Genomic DNA, 17,099 nt, shown 5'->3' with positions numbered 1-17,099 from the left:
TATATAACTTACTATTTTCTCCCATAATACTAGAGTTGGCACTCAGAACCACAAGCATAATACCACTTGAGCCATGCCTCTAGCCTTTTATGACTATTTTTTTATAAGTCTCATGCTTTTTGTTCAGAGCTGGTTTCAGACCACAAACCTCAGCCACCATACACACACACACACACACACACACACACACACTCAGAAGAATGATCACAATAGACAAACAAATGAACCCACCTATCATCCTTTTCTTGGGTGATAAACCTACTCAATACAATTTCAGTATTGACTGAATACCATATTATTGACTATAATCATCATGCTGTATATTACATCTCTAGACATCCTACCTCACTTCCAATTTGCGCTCTTTGACTTACTTGTCCATTTTTTCTCTTCCTCACCATCTTGGTAACTATTGTTAAAACTCTATTTCTACTTACTTGACTTTTATTTTGAGACATCATTTCATTACTTAGCATAGGCTGGCCTTGAACTCATGATGCAGCTCAGCATCATGGTCGGATTGCAAGTGTACATCCATACCTTGCAATAATATGCTGTATTCTAGACGCCGGGAGTTTGGCCTAGCAGTAGAGGGCTTGCCTAGCATGCACAAAGACCTGGGTTTCATTGCTCAGTACCACATAATAGATAAAAGCTGGAAGTGGTGCTGTGGCTCAAGTGGTAGAGCTCTAGCCTTGAGAAAGTCCAAGGACAGTACTCAGGCCCTGAGTTCAAGGCCCAGAACTGGCCAAAAAACCAACAAAAAAGAAAAAAAGTGAAATAATAATAATAGTAATAATAATAGTAACAATAATAATAATAATAATAATAATGTGTTGTATTCTATGTGCCACTGAGCTACATTCCAACCTTAAACCTTTTCTGTACTAGAAGAGGGGCTTGAACTTAGGGTCTGGAGGTTTTTCTTAGCTTTTTTGCTCAAAGCTAGTACTCTACTACTTAAGCCACAGCTCTAATTCTCTCTTTCTCCCTCTCTCTCTCACACACAAAGATTCTGGGTGGTGGTTTTTGTTTTTTCTTTGTTTTATTCTCCTTGAGGGAAGGAAGAGCATGAGGGGGTGCAGAAAAGGAAGAAGGAAGGGTGAGCACATGCAATAATGTTATTCAGTGTACACTATATGGAAAATGAACTATCTAACTGTGGGCAGGGATGGGAGGGGGAAACTGAGAGAAAGTGAAGGAGTGACATTGTCCAAGAAAGAAATGTACTCATTACCTGACTTATAAAATGGTAACCTCTCTGTATATCTTAATGATAACAATAAAATTATACTAAAAAAAGAAGAGAGTCTTTTAAGAGAGATAATAAAAGCTGGGCTCAGTGCTCATGTCTATAATCATAGCTACTCAGGATGCTGAGATCTGAGGATCAAGGTGCAAAGCCAGCTAGGGCACAAAAGGACCTGAGACTCTTATCTCCAATTAACCTCCAAAAATGGGAAGTGGGGCTTGGCTCAAGGATAGGGTGGTAGCCTTGAGCTGAAGAGTTCAGGGACAACACCCAGGCCCAGGGGTAGAGTGGTAGCTTTGACCTCAGAGACAGCGCCCAGGCTAAATTTAAGCCCCATGACTTACAAAAAAAAAAAAAAAAAAAGAGAGAGAGACGGAGATAATAAAGTATCTGGGTATGGCCATTTCACTTACGGTAATGTTATCCAGATTTGTGCCTGTTGTTGCAAATTGCAGTTATCTCCTTTGTAAAGGTATGTACACATGTTCCACAATTTCTTTTCCATCTGTCACTACTCCATGTCCAGTTTTGTTATTATCATGGTTTTCTATTAATATTCATTTCATTCATTTATTAAACATGTCTTTAGAACTTAGTGTTTCAGACCTTGTCTTTCTAATGGAAATACCATGTTAAATATGCATACTGTCTGTTCTCAAGGCACAATTCCTTTTCTATATGACAACATCAACTCTGATTTGGCATGGTTTTAACATAGAAATATAACACAACAATGGGCATATGGGAGTAAATCCATTTCATATTTCCTGCTTTTTGCTTTTTACAGAGTGATGAGCAGAAGCATACTATAAAGCTCTTCACAAACATTAGATAAACTGTTATGATTTCTGCTCTATTACCTCTTAGAGGCAAACTACTATGCTCTGCACACATTTGAATATACTAGACTTCTAAGTTTACTGACATTAGTGATAGCGGGGCCTCATTTATAAAATCGTTGCTAATGACATTATGCCTGATTTCTGACAGGTTCCCTTCTCTAATATCACCTAATGACCATCAGGGCAGGCTATTTCCCACCGAAGGGGCTGACATTTGACAAATCTTAGTAGCTGGTGCTGAACACAGGCATTCTGTTGAACTCACTTTCAATACTAATCCAGCACACATACGCCCTTAGACAGCAGTGACGAGCGTGCAGAGGGCTAGCAAGCCTGACCAGTGCTCCACTCTTTAAATAACACAGGAGGAGATCTACTTGATGGCCTGCCTTTCTAAGCCCATGCTTTCAAAACACAGGCTGGAATGATCCCAAATACTGAAGTAACAAATATTACTAAGTTCTGTCATTTCCTCTACCAAAAGAAGTGATTTTACTACTACTTCTGGTTGTGATGAAAGGTCCTATTGACTATTCAAATCCTCAACCAAGTTATAAACGTAGTATTAAATGACTTCACTCCTTTTTCTCTGGCACTTCTACACATGCCAAAGCTTTCATCCACCTCCACTAATGTGGCTTATAAATTACCGAGGTGGGCTGTTTGAATACCATGATTTGTTCACATCTCTGGAGATGAGGTACAAGTGAGACTGGCTGAAAAGACAAACTCCCTTTGACAACATGCATTTGTCTATGTTGGTAAACCTTCAAAAACTAGAAATATCTTCTTGCTATCATAGTTGGTTAGGAAGCCATTATAATGAATGGCTTTTGATTTGTTACAAATTAAAATGTGAAAAAGTGATGGCAGTAAGGTCAGAGACAAAAAAAAAATAAATAAATAAAAAAGAGTCTCCAAGCTTCTTGAAGTCAAAAATTTGCTGAAAGTTTCTAAATGTGTAGAAGGGGTTTCCTGAATAATCTTGGAAATCTAAGATTTGTCATGTGGTTTCTTGTTCCCTCCTTTTTTCTTTGTGCTAGTACTAGGGCTTGTATTCATGGTCTGGGCATTCTATCCCTTAGCATTTTTGCTCGAGATTGGCTCTCTACCATTTGAGCCACATCTCCATTTCCAGCTTTTGGGTGGTTATTGGAGGTGAGTCCTAGGGACTTTTCTGCCTGGGTTGGCTCCAAACTGTGATCCTCAGAACTCAGCCCCCCAAATAGCTAGGTTTACAGGCGTGTAAGCCACTGGTACTTTTGCCCACTCCTTTAAAAACTGTCAACAGTGGTGAATAAATATATGAGAGAGCAAGCTATTACTTTGTATGAATTTAGAATGTTTAATCTAGTCATAATTCACAAACACAAGTAACTTATCAGTCTATGGAAAGAATATCAGCATGAAGAGGATAAAAATGACTTATTAATCCACTTCTTAAACAGATAAACAAAATTAGCTTAGCAAACCTGTACCTGCAGCTTAGTGAAAATTTCTAAGACTACTTCAGAAGTACTCCCAATAGGAAGTCATACAGGTGCTAAAGCTGGGAATCTGATATAAAGCACTGACTTCCTGTTTCCTGTTGCACTGTCATTCTCCACTTGATCTTGCTCTACCCCAGCAAGCATGGCCTTTCTCAGAACCTCTTTAAGACATCCTTCAATTCATACTGAGCTTTGGCAAAGGAAGAAGTGAACTGTGTGTACAGTGTGTATTCATGTGCATGAGTATTTGGGCACGTGCACACATAGTGTGTACATGTGTGTGTTGGTTTAAGGCTGATATATAAGAGGAAATCCAGGCACCATGACAAGGGCAGGTTTCACCAAAAAGATTCCAATGGCCTTCGAATATTTGGACTGATGGGCATAGGATGAGGAAAAACAAAGTCTGAATTGAGATCAGGACTTAGTCCAACTAAATGATGCCAAATTGGACCCAGTTGTATCTGTGTGCTCTTTCTACTATGGCTTACCTCACTGGAGATGATGTCTAATTCACTTACTAATTTACTCATCTTTCTTAATGCTGTCTTAAGTCTAGCATTACTTGACCAATTCTGTCAAAACACTGTCTTCTCCATGTACAAACACAACTGTGATCACAGGTCTGACAGTCTTGACATTAGAGCCCGATTCCTTTGACTTAAATATTTATCTGTCAAAAGCAGAAGGGAGTAAGTACTCATGGGAAGAGTGGTTCATGTTAAGGAGAGTCACAGGCCAGGGATGGTGTGCAAAGCTTGCTTGCTTGGATCAGAGTACAAGCTGGAACAAAGGTAACTGAAAGTACTATGGTCAAGAGAATGCTGTGTAGGGTAGGAAGTAAGCGATTAATACAGGCCTGCAAACTAGAAATTTGATCTGGTTTCAGAAAAAAAGGATAACAATCTTAATAAAAAACAGATTTTAAAAAAACATCATTATACAGTGGTTGGTTAAGGGAAACAAGGCAAAGATAATACCATATGGAAGAATAATTTTTGATTGATCACATGTAAACAAGGAAATAGTTGGGGGAAACTTTAGATTCATATGGATGAAAGGGAACTGACAGTATCACAAACTTTATTACTTCTCTAAAGTGAAAAGGTCTAAGAAGATAGGTGATCATGTTTATAAATAACAGCTATGCTGTAGATTCTCATCCATGGACTATTCCAATTGGAAAGATACTCAAATAAAAGGAAAGCACTGAGGCTGATCTCCCTTTCTAAGTGGAAAATTTATGGAATGTCCACTTCTGAGGTAGAGCTAAGTATGCTAAAGAAATACTGTAACATATCTTTCAGGAAAACACAAACTCAGGCATCTCATAGTTTTACTATGGCATGTGGTTAAACATTATGCAAGTGACACCCTCTTATGTGATGCTGAAAGAGCCACAACAATCCTAGATGGGTTGGAAGGATCATATGTTTGGTCTTTTCCTTTGGTTCTGGATAATGAGGTGAGGAGACCACTAAGGACCTGCCAAAAGCACTAAACTTTTATTCGTTAAACAACAATGCGATAGGAGTCCCTAGAAGTGATCTACAGAAAGAAAGTTATTACAAGTCAAACTGTAGAGCCAAGTGATTATAAAATCCACACATTCAAGTATAAGGTTGTCAGCAAGTAAGAAAACAGTGCTTAGCTTCTAACTGCTGCTTCAGGTGGCTAGCAGGAGCATTGCAAATTGTACCTGCTGCCTCTTCATAGTCATTTATAGTCATTACAATGGCACAGAAACGGGTGATGGGCATAAAAGAAGTTTGCACCACTCAAGTAAATGGTTAAATAAAAAGGTTGATGACAATACTTATTTAGGAAGATGGTCAATAATTCAAGGAAGTAGAAGTGAAGAACAACTACTTACCTGTGCTATATTTTTGTTCAGAAGATAGACACCATAATCGAATTGTAACTTCTCCCCTCCTTTTGGATACAGTGGAAACCTAAGGAAAGAAAAAATGAGAAGTTTTCTAAAAGCAAGGAGATACAACCTCCGGGTGCTGACGGAGATCGAAGCTTTCTCTTTATTCTACAAACGTCTCCATGTTTGACTAACTCACATGCAGTCACTGCAGTCTACTAACACCTTTATCATCAGCGTTCAGCCAGAAGGGTTGCTTCCTTTCAAGGGAAAAACGGAATAGGAGTTGATTTACCATTTCCAAGAAGTTGAGGCATTACTTCCTATTTATATGTCATAAACCTGAATACCTTAAGATTAAGACTTCCCTGTCCCAAATATTCCTTCTAGTTAGTGTCTTGTATTTGACATTTCAACTTTTAGAAAATGGGAGAAGATTCAAGGAAAAAAGTTAGGAGAAGAAAATCAGTTTTAAATGCAACATAAAAATGGGGACAAAGCCAGGCGCAGTGGCTCACACATGTAATCCTAGCTACTAAGGAGGCTGAGATCTGAGGATCAAAGTTTGTGACAGTCTGGCACAAAAGGACCTGAGACTCTTATCTCCAATTAAACTCTAGAAAGTGGGAAGTGGGGCTTGGCTCAAAGGTGGGGTGGTAGCCTTGAGAGGAAGAACTCAGGGACAGTGCCTAGGCTGAGTTCAAGCTCCATGACTCACAAAAAAAGGGTGGGTGGGGGGACAAAAAGAGGTAATAGAAGGGCTGGGAGTTTGGCTTGGTGGTAGAGTGCTTGCATAGCACGCACAAAGACCTGGGTTCGATTCCTCGGTACCACATACATAGAAAAAGCCAGAAGTAGTGCTATGGCTCAAGTGGTAGAGGCTTAGCCTTGAGAAGGAGGAGAAAGAGGAGGAGGAGGAGGAGGAGAAGGAGGAGGAGGAGAAGGAGGAGGAAGAGGAGGAGAAGGAGAAGAAATAGCTTTATATTTAATTGAAAGAGTAAACAATAAAGTAGGAGGACATGTGGATCTAGGTCCCAATCAGAGACAAAAAATAAAAGCAATGTAAATTCAGGAAAAGCAAAATGCAGCATCGGGTTTTTACATGGTGTCTGGGAATCATTCAAATTCATATGGGATCTAGTGCAGAGAAACTTCATATTTGCAAAGACATAACAACAAGAAATTTCAGATAGATCTACTAGAGTCCTGAAGCTCTGTAGTATAGTTATTTTTTTAATAAGATACCCCATGTAGATTATATGAACAGCTCTCCAAACCCAAAGCAATCTCTACCTTCATGTTAATAAATGTAGAAATTGTTTTATATGTTTAAAGGGTAAATTGAGACCAACAACATTGAACACCAAATCTTTATATTTGTAAAAAATGTGTCTCAAAACATTTGACTTTATTATGGTTTCATTGGGACTTCTTTATGCAAAGAGCCACAAGATATATGTATAGACATTAAAACCAATCTGGAGAGTAATTCAAGGTTCAAACATGGTTCAGACATGGCAATGCTGAGGGATCAAATATTAGGATACAGTTCACATGTTGCTCCACTTTCAAACTGTTTTTGTGTTGAATGGATAATAGTTTGTAACTGTCACACATTCATCTTTTTTTTTTTTTTGCCAGTCCTGGGCTTGAGCTCAGGGCATGAACCCTGTCTTTGGACTTTCTCAAGGCTAGAGCTCTACCACTTGAGCCTCAGCACCACTTCTGGCTTGTTTCTATGTATGTGGTACCGAGGAATTGAACCCGGGTCTTCATGCATGCCAGGCAAGCACTCTACCATTAGGCCAAACTCCCGGCCCCACATTCATCACATAAGTTTATAGGACTAGTAATCTAGAAAAACGGAATTTATTTTACAGAGCAAAACAATACCATCAGATATAAATCAAAGGTATTTTATTTCAATTACTGATGAGGAAATACATTAGCTTAGGTAAGAATGTGCCATTTAAGTTCAACCAGGAGAAAGATTCTTAATACCACAAACAGGGCTCATTAAAGGCCAGTAACGCCTTAAGTAACTATAGGATTAAACTATGTACTTTTTATCAGTTCACTAAAGGTAACCTATTAATGTGACAATTTAACAGCCAATATTTAACTATTTTCCAAATTAAATTAAATTTTCAAATTATCTGAAAATTTCACTGTGCATGATGAAAATCACAGAAATAGAAGCAATGAATAGAATTCATTTACTGAGGGCCATCTAGACTATTTCCATACTTTGGCTGTCGTGAATAGTGCAGCAAAGAACATGGCTGTGCAAGTGATTTACCTGGATCCTGAGATTCATAATCTTCTGGATAAGTGCCCAAGAATGCTACTGCTGAATCATGGGTAAGTCTGTGTTTAGTTTTTGGAGGAATTATGGAGCCCACCTTTGTCTACTGCAAATGTCTTATCTCTATGAACTCCCAAATTTGCCCAAGTCAGTCTGTCTTAGTTTGTAATTTTGCACTCTCTGCACGATTATGTGGTGAACTGGTAACCTCCTTTAATAAACTGTGACTCCAGTGAGACAGAAGCACGTTTTAATTCATTCCTCATTTGCCTTGCTGGTCTTATCTAGCACTATTACTGACATTCAATAATTTTTTTTTAAATTAAAAAGAGTATTTTGGAGTTCTTTAGTACCCAGCAATTTTAATCTGAGTAAAAAATTAGGACATGACTTTTTTTTTTTTTTGCCAGTCCTGGGCTTGAGCTCAAGGCCTGAGCACTGTCCTTGGACTTTCTTAAGGCTAGAGCTCTACCACTTGAGCCTCAGCACCACTTCCAGCTTTTTTCTATGTATGTGGTACCAAGGAATCGAACCCAGGTCTTCGTGCATGCTAGGCAAGCACTTTAACCACTAGGCCAAACTCCCGGCCAGGACATGACTTTTTAAAATGCTAATGTCACCCCAGGTTGAATTAGCTGAAACAGAGCAGCTGAGTTTGGGACTGTGTGAGTGACAACTACTTCATTATTATTTAAAAGACAATGATTTGCCTTGGTTACCTACTACTTAGTGAGGAGAAGAGATATAACCTTGTGTCTTCAAGGATCAATGCAGTGTTCTTTCTGCTACACACAGAGGACAATGTACTGACAAGAGCCACTGGTGACTGAATGAACCAGAAAATGGACAGAAGTTGAATGGTACCCTCTCAAATCTGTGAATATGACTTTATTTGGAAGAGGAGTGTAAACCTTAATGAAATCATCCTTAATTTCATGCATGTGGGTCTTATATCCAGAAAGTACCAGGCAGAGAGGACATTAGATTAGACGTCTGTAGATATGAACCAGACAATGCCTACAAACACTAGAAACTGGAAATAGTTAAGAATGTTGTGTGGACATAATGACACCCCAATTTTGGACTTGCAGTTTCAACGAGGGGATCCATTTCTGGCCTTTTGTTTGTTTTGTTTTGGTGGTGGTAGTGTCAGTACTGGGGCTTAAACGCACTACCTCATGTTCTCATCTGGCTTTTTTTTGCACAAGGCTGGCACTCTACCACTTAAGCCATAGCTCCACTTCCAACATTTGCTGACTAACTATAAATAAGAGTCTGATTTATCTGCCTAGGCTGGCTTTGAACCAGGACCATCTGATCTCAGCTTCTGGAGCAACTAGGATTACATGTGTAAGTGACTGGCACCTTGTTTACATTTCTGTAGTTTTGTACCATCAAATGGGCAGCAATTCATCACATCCTAGAAACTAGCACAGGAGGAAGCAACTCTGATTCTCACTGGCTATATGAGACACTATTTCCTCTAACACCGAGATTCTATATTTCTCAATGTTTAAAACTAAACACACTGTCTATCATTTTCCTTTTCCTTTGGAGGCCAAGAAAACATTTCAAGGCTGCCCTGCTGATAGGCCATTACGATAGGCATCAGCCAAGTAGACCTGCTGAGTGCTAGTAGGTGGAGGGGCAGAAAAAGAAATTTGTATATATGGACTGAAGGTAAGAATATTATTTCTTACTAAATTCATGTATACACAAAATACATGCTATATAATGCATGTAGACCATATGATACTCAACTTGGAAAAACAATTGCAAGAGAAACTGATTGAACAAAACAAGAACAAAACAAAAAAAATAAAAAAGGTTGAAACTCTGATTCCCTTATTTAAAAAAGAAAACACCAAAATAATTATTATAAGTATTCCCTTCTCCCACTTAACTCCTGAAGTTTTGCAAAGGACTCTAAGTTGGTGATCATTTCCTACTTGTTTTCTTCACAGCCTCACATGTAGGCTGAGTTCTTTGATGGCAGCTGGGGGTGGGATGTGGTTGTAGTTGATTCCATTTTTTTTTAATTGTAAAGGTGATGTACAGAAAGGTTACAATTACATAAGTAAGGAAATGAGTACAATATTGTGCATATTAAGAACATGGACTGGGAATGTAGTTTAGTGGCGTAATGCTTGCCTAGCATGCATGAAGCCCTGAGTCTGATTCCTCAGTACCACATAAACAGAAAAAGCGGGAACCGGTGCTGTGCCTCAAGTGGTAGAGTGCTAGCTCTAAAGAAAAGAAGCTTAAGGACAATGCCCAGCCCCTGAGTTCCAGCCCCAGGGCTGGCAGAAAGAAAGAAAGAAAGAAAAAGAAAGAAAGAAAGAAAGAAAGAAAGAAAGAAAGAAAGAAAGAAAGAAAGAAAGAAAGAAAGAAGAGAAAGAAAGAAAGAAAAAAAGAAAGAAAGAAAGGAAGAAAGAAAGAAAGGAAGGAAGGAAAGAAAGAAAGGAAGGAAGGAAAGAAAGAAAGAGAGAGATAGAGACAAAGGAAAGAAAGAAAGAAAGAAAGAAAGAAAGAAAGAAAGAAAGAAAGAAAGAAAGAGAGAGATAGAGACAAAGGAAAGTAAGAAAGAAAGAAAGAAAGAAAGAAAGAAAGAAAGAAAGAAAGAAAGAAAGAAAGAGGAAGATCATTCTGCCTACTATGTTGGTAGAAAGGTGATGATACTTAGGATGTTCTGAGGACTTTACTTCACACAGAATACACTTCCCATCCAGGTTAGCTTTCTTGGATATTATAGAGAAAGACCAGAAAATGAATCAAACCAAATCTAGGAAATATGAGAGATCTCTTCAGGAGCTCCAAGATACAATTAGGAAGCCTAATTTAAGGCTAATCAGTATTGAAGAGGGCCTGGAGAAAGAGGTCAATGGAATTGGAAATAATCTCAGAGAACTTCCCAAATATCCAGAAGAGCAGGCCCATCTAGATACAAAAGCCTTTAGAACCCCAAACAGACCTGACTAGAAAACTACTGCCACATTATAATCCGCACAGGATCAATGGAGACCAAGGAAAGGATCCTAAAAGTAGCCAGGGAGAAGACAAAAATCACCTACAAAGGAAAACCAATCAGAATAACCACAGATTTCTCAGCAGAGACCAAGCAAGCAAGAAGAGCTTGGAAGGATGTATGTCATGCCCTAAAGACAAATAACTACCAACCATGTTAGCTTTCTGCTACAACTTTTCTTGTTCAGTTACTGGGACCTGGAGTGATATTGTTTTTAGTTAAAGCCTTTCATGTACAGTGACTGACCCAGCTGTCAGTCATTTTCCGTTGGAAACATTCTTATCTCCCCATTCCCACTGCCACTCTGGATAATTCTGTTGGGGGTGAGAGATTTCCTGTGGGTTGTTGGATGGTTAGCATGAAAACATCTCTGTCCTTTACCCAAAAAAGCCAACAGCATCCCACTCTTGTGACAACTAACATGTCTTGAGACATTGTCCAATGTTGCCTGAGGGTGAGGGAGGAGGATAAACTCCCCAGTTGACAACCACTAGTGTAAGCCTAAGTTCTTGAAACTTAATTATTACTACAATAGCCCCCCTGCTACCATCTTCAGTGTCTGACCCCTTTCCATGCTCTGACAGACTGACCTGGTCTAGTCTGTTTGGTAGGCTTTTAAACTGTGAATTACACACACTACCATCTTTTTTGTCTCATTTATCCACCTCTTTTTTTTTAGGTCTGAGACTGGTACTCAAACTTGGTACCAGCTGCTTTTGTTTTTTTTTTTTTTTCCTATTTGACTCCTATGAGGATAAAAATTATCAAAGACTGAGAAAGTCCATTGAAACTGCACAGCATGCTGTAAACAGAAGTTACTTTCCTTTAAGATTTGGTGTCATGTCATTTCTCAGCCCCGCTGCCCAGAAATTTTGAATCTTCTGTCTACCTTTCAAGGCCTAAATGGTCTGGTCTGTGTTCCAAGTCATCTGTTGCCTTTTGCTCAACTGGTGTCCTCAGGATCATGATCAAACTGTTACTATCCCTGGAGATGTCTGGCTTCCTTTCCTTCCCATCTAAACACAATGAATTCTCTAGAAGATCTAGTTCAAGTACTACATGAATGAAACCTCTCTGATTATTCCAGGCCCCACAGATTTTCCTTGACCTTCTTGTTATCAAAGATTTAATGCCTTGGGCCAGCAGCGCAGCCTAGTTATAGAGTGCTTGCCTAGTACGCACAAAGCCAGGGGTTTGATTTCTTTGTACCACACACACAGAAAAAGCTAGAAGTTGTACTCAATTATCCCATGTGAGCACAGCGTCTGCTCTCCATGGTGGGCCACAGGCCCTGCACTTGAAACAGAGACCCATGCCATTTGACCTTCATGTCAGTGTGTCTGGGGACTGCTATTGCCATCAGGAATAACCCACAAACCACCAACCCAGAGTCCCAGTAAGGAAGGGGCACTTGGCCTTTTGGTTACCTCTGTGTCCTCTGCCTGGCGCCATTCCCAAAGAACAGAAAGAAACTTAGTCCCAGGAAAAGCTTCAGAAGAGGATCAAAATTTTTAACCCTAAAGGGCCCCCTGGAATTTTATTTTTTACAAGTTCAACCTAGCTGTGGTTTGTAAATGAACAGAGCATTCTGACCTCAAAAAAAAAAAAAAAAAAAAAAAGAAAAAGAAAAAGCTAGAAGTGACATTGTGGCTTGAGTGGTAGAGCGCTAGTCTTGAAAAAGCCCAAGGACAATTAACTTCAGTTAACTACCAATAAAGCCAGAAGTAAAGCTGGGGCTCAAATGGTAGATTGCTAGCTTTGAGCAAAAGAGCAGCTCAGGGATAGTATCAGGCCCCTGAGTTCAAGCCCCAGCACTGGCAAAAATAATAATAATAATAATAATAATAATAATAATAATAATAATAATAATGCCTAGAGACAAGTTGCATTTGCATACTGGTTTGACTCCAGTGGCAGGGCATCGATTCTACAATACTCCACAATTCATGAATGTACCATTCATGTTCTGGTTGCTTCATGCTTTACTTAAGGATATTAAGGATTTAAAGATATTAGCACATAAAAATCTTTTTGTTTTTCACTTGGTGTTAGTCCTGGGGCTTGAACTCAGGGGCCTGATGCTGTCCCTGAGCTTCTTTTTTGCTCAAACAAAACATTTTTTGGTAGTTAACTGAAAAGTAAGAATTTCACAAACTTTCTTACCCAGGCTGGCTTTGAATTGTAATCCTCAGATCTCAGCCTCCTAAGTAGCTAAGATAATAGGTTGAGTCACCCGTGCCCACTTATAAAACTTATTTTTTAAAAAGATATTTTTCAATATTAATTTTTTCAAAAGTTTCCTTTAAATCAACTCTACTAAACTATGAGTTAACTTGGGTATGTTTGGGGATTCAGAAATTAGGCTCCAGCTGAGCATGGTAGCTCATGCCTGAAATCCTAGCTTCTAAGGAGTCTGAGATCTGAGGATCAAGGTTCAAAGCCAGCCCCAGTACAAAAGGACCTGAGACTCTTATCTCCAATTATCCTTTAGAAAATGGGAAGTGGGGGCTTGGCTCAAGGGTAGGGTGGTAGCCTTGAGCTGAAGAGCTCAGGGACAGCATGCAGGCCCAGTCCAAGCCCCATGACCTACAAAATAAATAAATAAATATAAATTTAATTAAAAAAGAAATTAGGCTAGTTTCATACTCTGACATCTACTAGACTCTGATTGCAGGAAGTTTAGAAAACCAGTAGTAAGGGGATAGTCTACCAACAAGAGAATTGTTATTGGTTGACTTTCTAACTAAGGCTACATGGATTCCAAAGTAGCAGCTTAAAAATACAAAGAGATAAGCCACACAGCCAACAAGCAAACAATAAATCCTATTCTATCTTCCAGGGCAGAAAAAAAAAAAGAAGTTGTGAAATATTTGGGAAATGCAGAATGCCACCAGCATACCTTTAACCTTTATCCAGCAACTGAGAATGGGGTCTGCCCAAAGACAACTACTAAGCTAAAACATTCAAACTGAAGATCCATACTAAAACACTTAGCTGCACAAGGTGGATTAAAAAAGCAAAGTACTTGGCAATAAATAAAGGTTACATTTTACTTTGTCAGGACTAACAAAAAAGAAAACTCTTCTAAATTATACACTATCTCTGAAGCTTCAACTATAACTCAAGTATTACTGTCAAGTAGACAATAATATACTAAAACCCAAATGCAGGCCACAGATAGGAAATAGCTAGTTGTAGGGTTTCACTGGAGATTGAAAATATTTGAGCATCTGTTCCTATGTTAAAAAGTTACATTTATTAACTAGCCCAAAATGTGCTCTTTAAATATCAAGTCACTTTAAAAGAACATTTCAATTTTCATTTGCCATCTGCTATTCTAACTTCATTCAAATGTATTTTCAGTATTTTGCCTTGAATTTTTTACTCTAAGGACCATTTACCATTCCCATGTAAGTGATAATCTCATTTTAGGCATGATAATCAACTTAAAGTAGCAGAGAAAGTAATAGATATCCACTGGTCTGGGCTAATGTTGCAGTTATAAAGAATATGATTATATAAAGGTCACTTTCCCTCTTATTCCCTACAGCCAAAGTGACTTTTGAAAAATTAGATGTGATCATAGCACTCATTCTCCCACACCATGGGAAAACTTTCCCCCTACATTTGGAATAAAATTTAATCTATATAGAATAGTATACAGGGTCCTGCATAGTGTGATTCACTGCTATCTCTTTAATATATTTTATATAAATTTCCCTTGCACTCTCTAAGGCTCAAGTCATGCTGGCTTTTCTTTCTGAACATGGCAAATCTGTTTCTTACCCTGGGGCTTTTGAACTTGCTATTCCATTTTTTTTTTTTTAGTTCTGTCTTAAAATCTTCACAAAGCTGATGTCCTGTTGCTATCTGCCCACTGATTAAAGTCACCTGTAGAGAAACCATCTCAGACCACTCAATCTAAAATGGCTCCTCAGAAACACTTCGATGGACACAAGAGACTAAGAATGGCCAGGTGTAGTGATCAATTTTAACATCACACACAAAAGAACTAAGTAGATATGAGATGTTTCCAGATGTGATACAATAGGAAGCATTAGTAATGCCTATGAGAATATGATCATTGAGATTTTTATCTCAGGAAACTCAGGGGAAAGTGAAATATGTGGGATGATAACACGAAAATGCAATCAGCACAATCCAAAATGTGGGAAACTCTATGAGGAATCTGTAAATTTAGTTTCCTTAAGAAAAAAAAGCAGGGGAAAAAAAAAACTTCTGAGCTCTTATACATTGTTCATGCAATATACATACACAGGTTATGGAAAAAAGATATGATTGTTACTTGACATACTTGTCACACAATTTAACAATTCTAACAAGTGAATTCTAAAAAGTGAACATAAGAAAAACAAAAACATTTGCATACCAGAGTATAGAAATGTTCATAGCACCTTTGTTTTCAATAGTAAAAAACTAAAAACCACTTCCAACATCCACCCTTAGGAAAATGGATAAACAAATTGTCATATTCAAGCAGTAGAATACTTCTCAATAAAAGGATATAAAATACTGACATACCCAACAGCATGACCTACAAATATGCCAAGTGACAAAAACATGTTATATAAAAAGGCTATATCATGTTCTTTGTGTAAAGTTCTCAAATTGATAAGTGGCTGACTTTTGCATTAAGTTGTAGAACAAGGAAAATGAACTTATGGGCGAGAAGTGATTGCCTGGGACTGGGAAGATGGTAATTCATGAGAAAGGACATAGGAGAACATTTCTAGGAGATTTAATATTCTGTATCTGAACAGAAACTGGATTGTATGGATTGCCTCTGAAAGAATTCATAGAGTGATTCAAGATTGCTACATTTCACTGAATGTGAGTCTTCCAAAGAAAAAGAGAATAATAAATAGAGAGTACTACAGTTAAGCATATGCATGATGGAGTAACAGGAGTAAGTATAATGACATCTGCAACTTTATCGAGATTCATCGAGGTTACAGATAAACAGAAGGGAGATAACTGAGAAGATAAATAACAAAACAAATATATAGTAAAATGTTCACTGTGGGTATGTGGGTATCCACTACAGAATTCATTCAATTCTTCTGTATGTTCAGAAATTTTCAAGATCTTGAGATCAATTATAAATAAGCCAATAAAAGGGCCGGGAGTTTGGCCTAGTGGTAGAGTGCTTACCTAGCATGAACGAAGACCCAGGTTCGATTCCTCGGTACCACATACATAGAAAAAAGCTGGAAGTGGTGCTGAGGCTCAAGTGATAGAGTGCCAAGCCTTGAAAAAGTTCAAGGACAGTGCTCAGGCCTTGAGCCCAAGCCCAAGACTGGCAAAAAAAAAAAAAAATGGCAATAAAAGTATTGCCTAGTGGTAAACGCTAAAAGAAAAATAAAATAGTATGGTAGAGAAATGGCATTTTCCAACTTTTGATACAATACTACTTTGTCAGTGAAAGATTGCAAATATGTATTCCACTTATATATGTAAGCAACAAACATTTTATGTTAATAATTAACATATGAGTACTATTGAATATATTAGAATATATAAACAAAGAAAATTAAGATGATGATGTAATAAACAGCAAAGGAAAATGACTTTTAGATATAAGGAGGATCAGGTGTGATAGCTCATGCCTGTAATCCCAACTACATGGGAGTCAGAGGAAGCAGGATCATAATCTGAGGCTAGCCAAGGCAAAAGTGTGAGACCCCATCTGAAAAATAAACTAAAGAAAGAAAGGCTGAGGGCATGGCTTAAGTGGTGTAGTGCCTGCCAAGCAAGCACAAGGCTTTGAGTTCAAACCTCAATATGCAGCACCTCCCTCCAAAAAAAGATGTAAGAGACATTAGCAACTAAGGAAATATGAGGATGCACTTGGATTCTAATTTGAAAAAAAAATCATAATTATGAAACCAAGTTATAAAATAGCCTGTGTTTTTATTAAAGAATTTATTAACATAGATTTTTACATCATATTACAAATGACGTGTTTAACAAACAAGTATTCAAGAAGGGAATCTCTACATACAATCACTGGCACTTAGATTTTAGAACATAATTAAAATGAGGCTGAGGTTTTAGATACATATTAATCTACGTAATAAAACATTATGTCTATAGAGTTATAATATATATTTTTTTTGGCAGTCCTGGGCTTGAGCTCTGGGCCTGAATTTGTCCTTGGACTTTCTCAAGGCTAGAGCTCTACCACTTGAGCCACAGCACCGCTTCTGGCTTTTTTCCATGTACGTGGTACCGAGGAATTGAACCTGGGTCTACATGCATGCCAGGCAAGCACTCTACCACTAGGTCAAACCCCCG

General features: G+C 38.2%; 1 protein-coding gene across 3 annotated transcripts in view; it reads right to left on the bottom strand.

The window, feature by feature from the left end:
* The window catches only part of Uvrag (UV radiation resistance associated), a 300,747-nt gene that overhangs the window by 63,070 nt on the left and 220,578 nt on the right, over positions 1 to 17,099 (bottom strand). For all 3 annotated transcript variants that reach the window (XM_090348443.1, XM_090348440.1, XM_090348441.1), the window contains one exon: positions 5,458 to 5,536. In XM_090348443.1, coding sequence (XP_090204569.1) covers positions 5,458 to 5,536 — 79 coding nt within the window. The remainder of the gene's footprint in view (positions 1 to 5,457; positions 5,537 to 17,099) is intronic.

Source organism: Megascapheus bottae, chromosome 16 (assembly GCF_031878675.1).
Source record: "Megascapheus bottae isolate mThoBot1 chromosome 16, mThoBot2.hap1, whole genome shotgun sequence".
NCBI lineage: Eukaryota > Metazoa > Chordata > Mammalia > Rodentia > Geomyidae > Megascapheus > Megascapheus bottae.
Note: the sequence above shows the minus strand (reverse complement) of the source record. Positions and strands in the feature narration are given on the sequence as shown.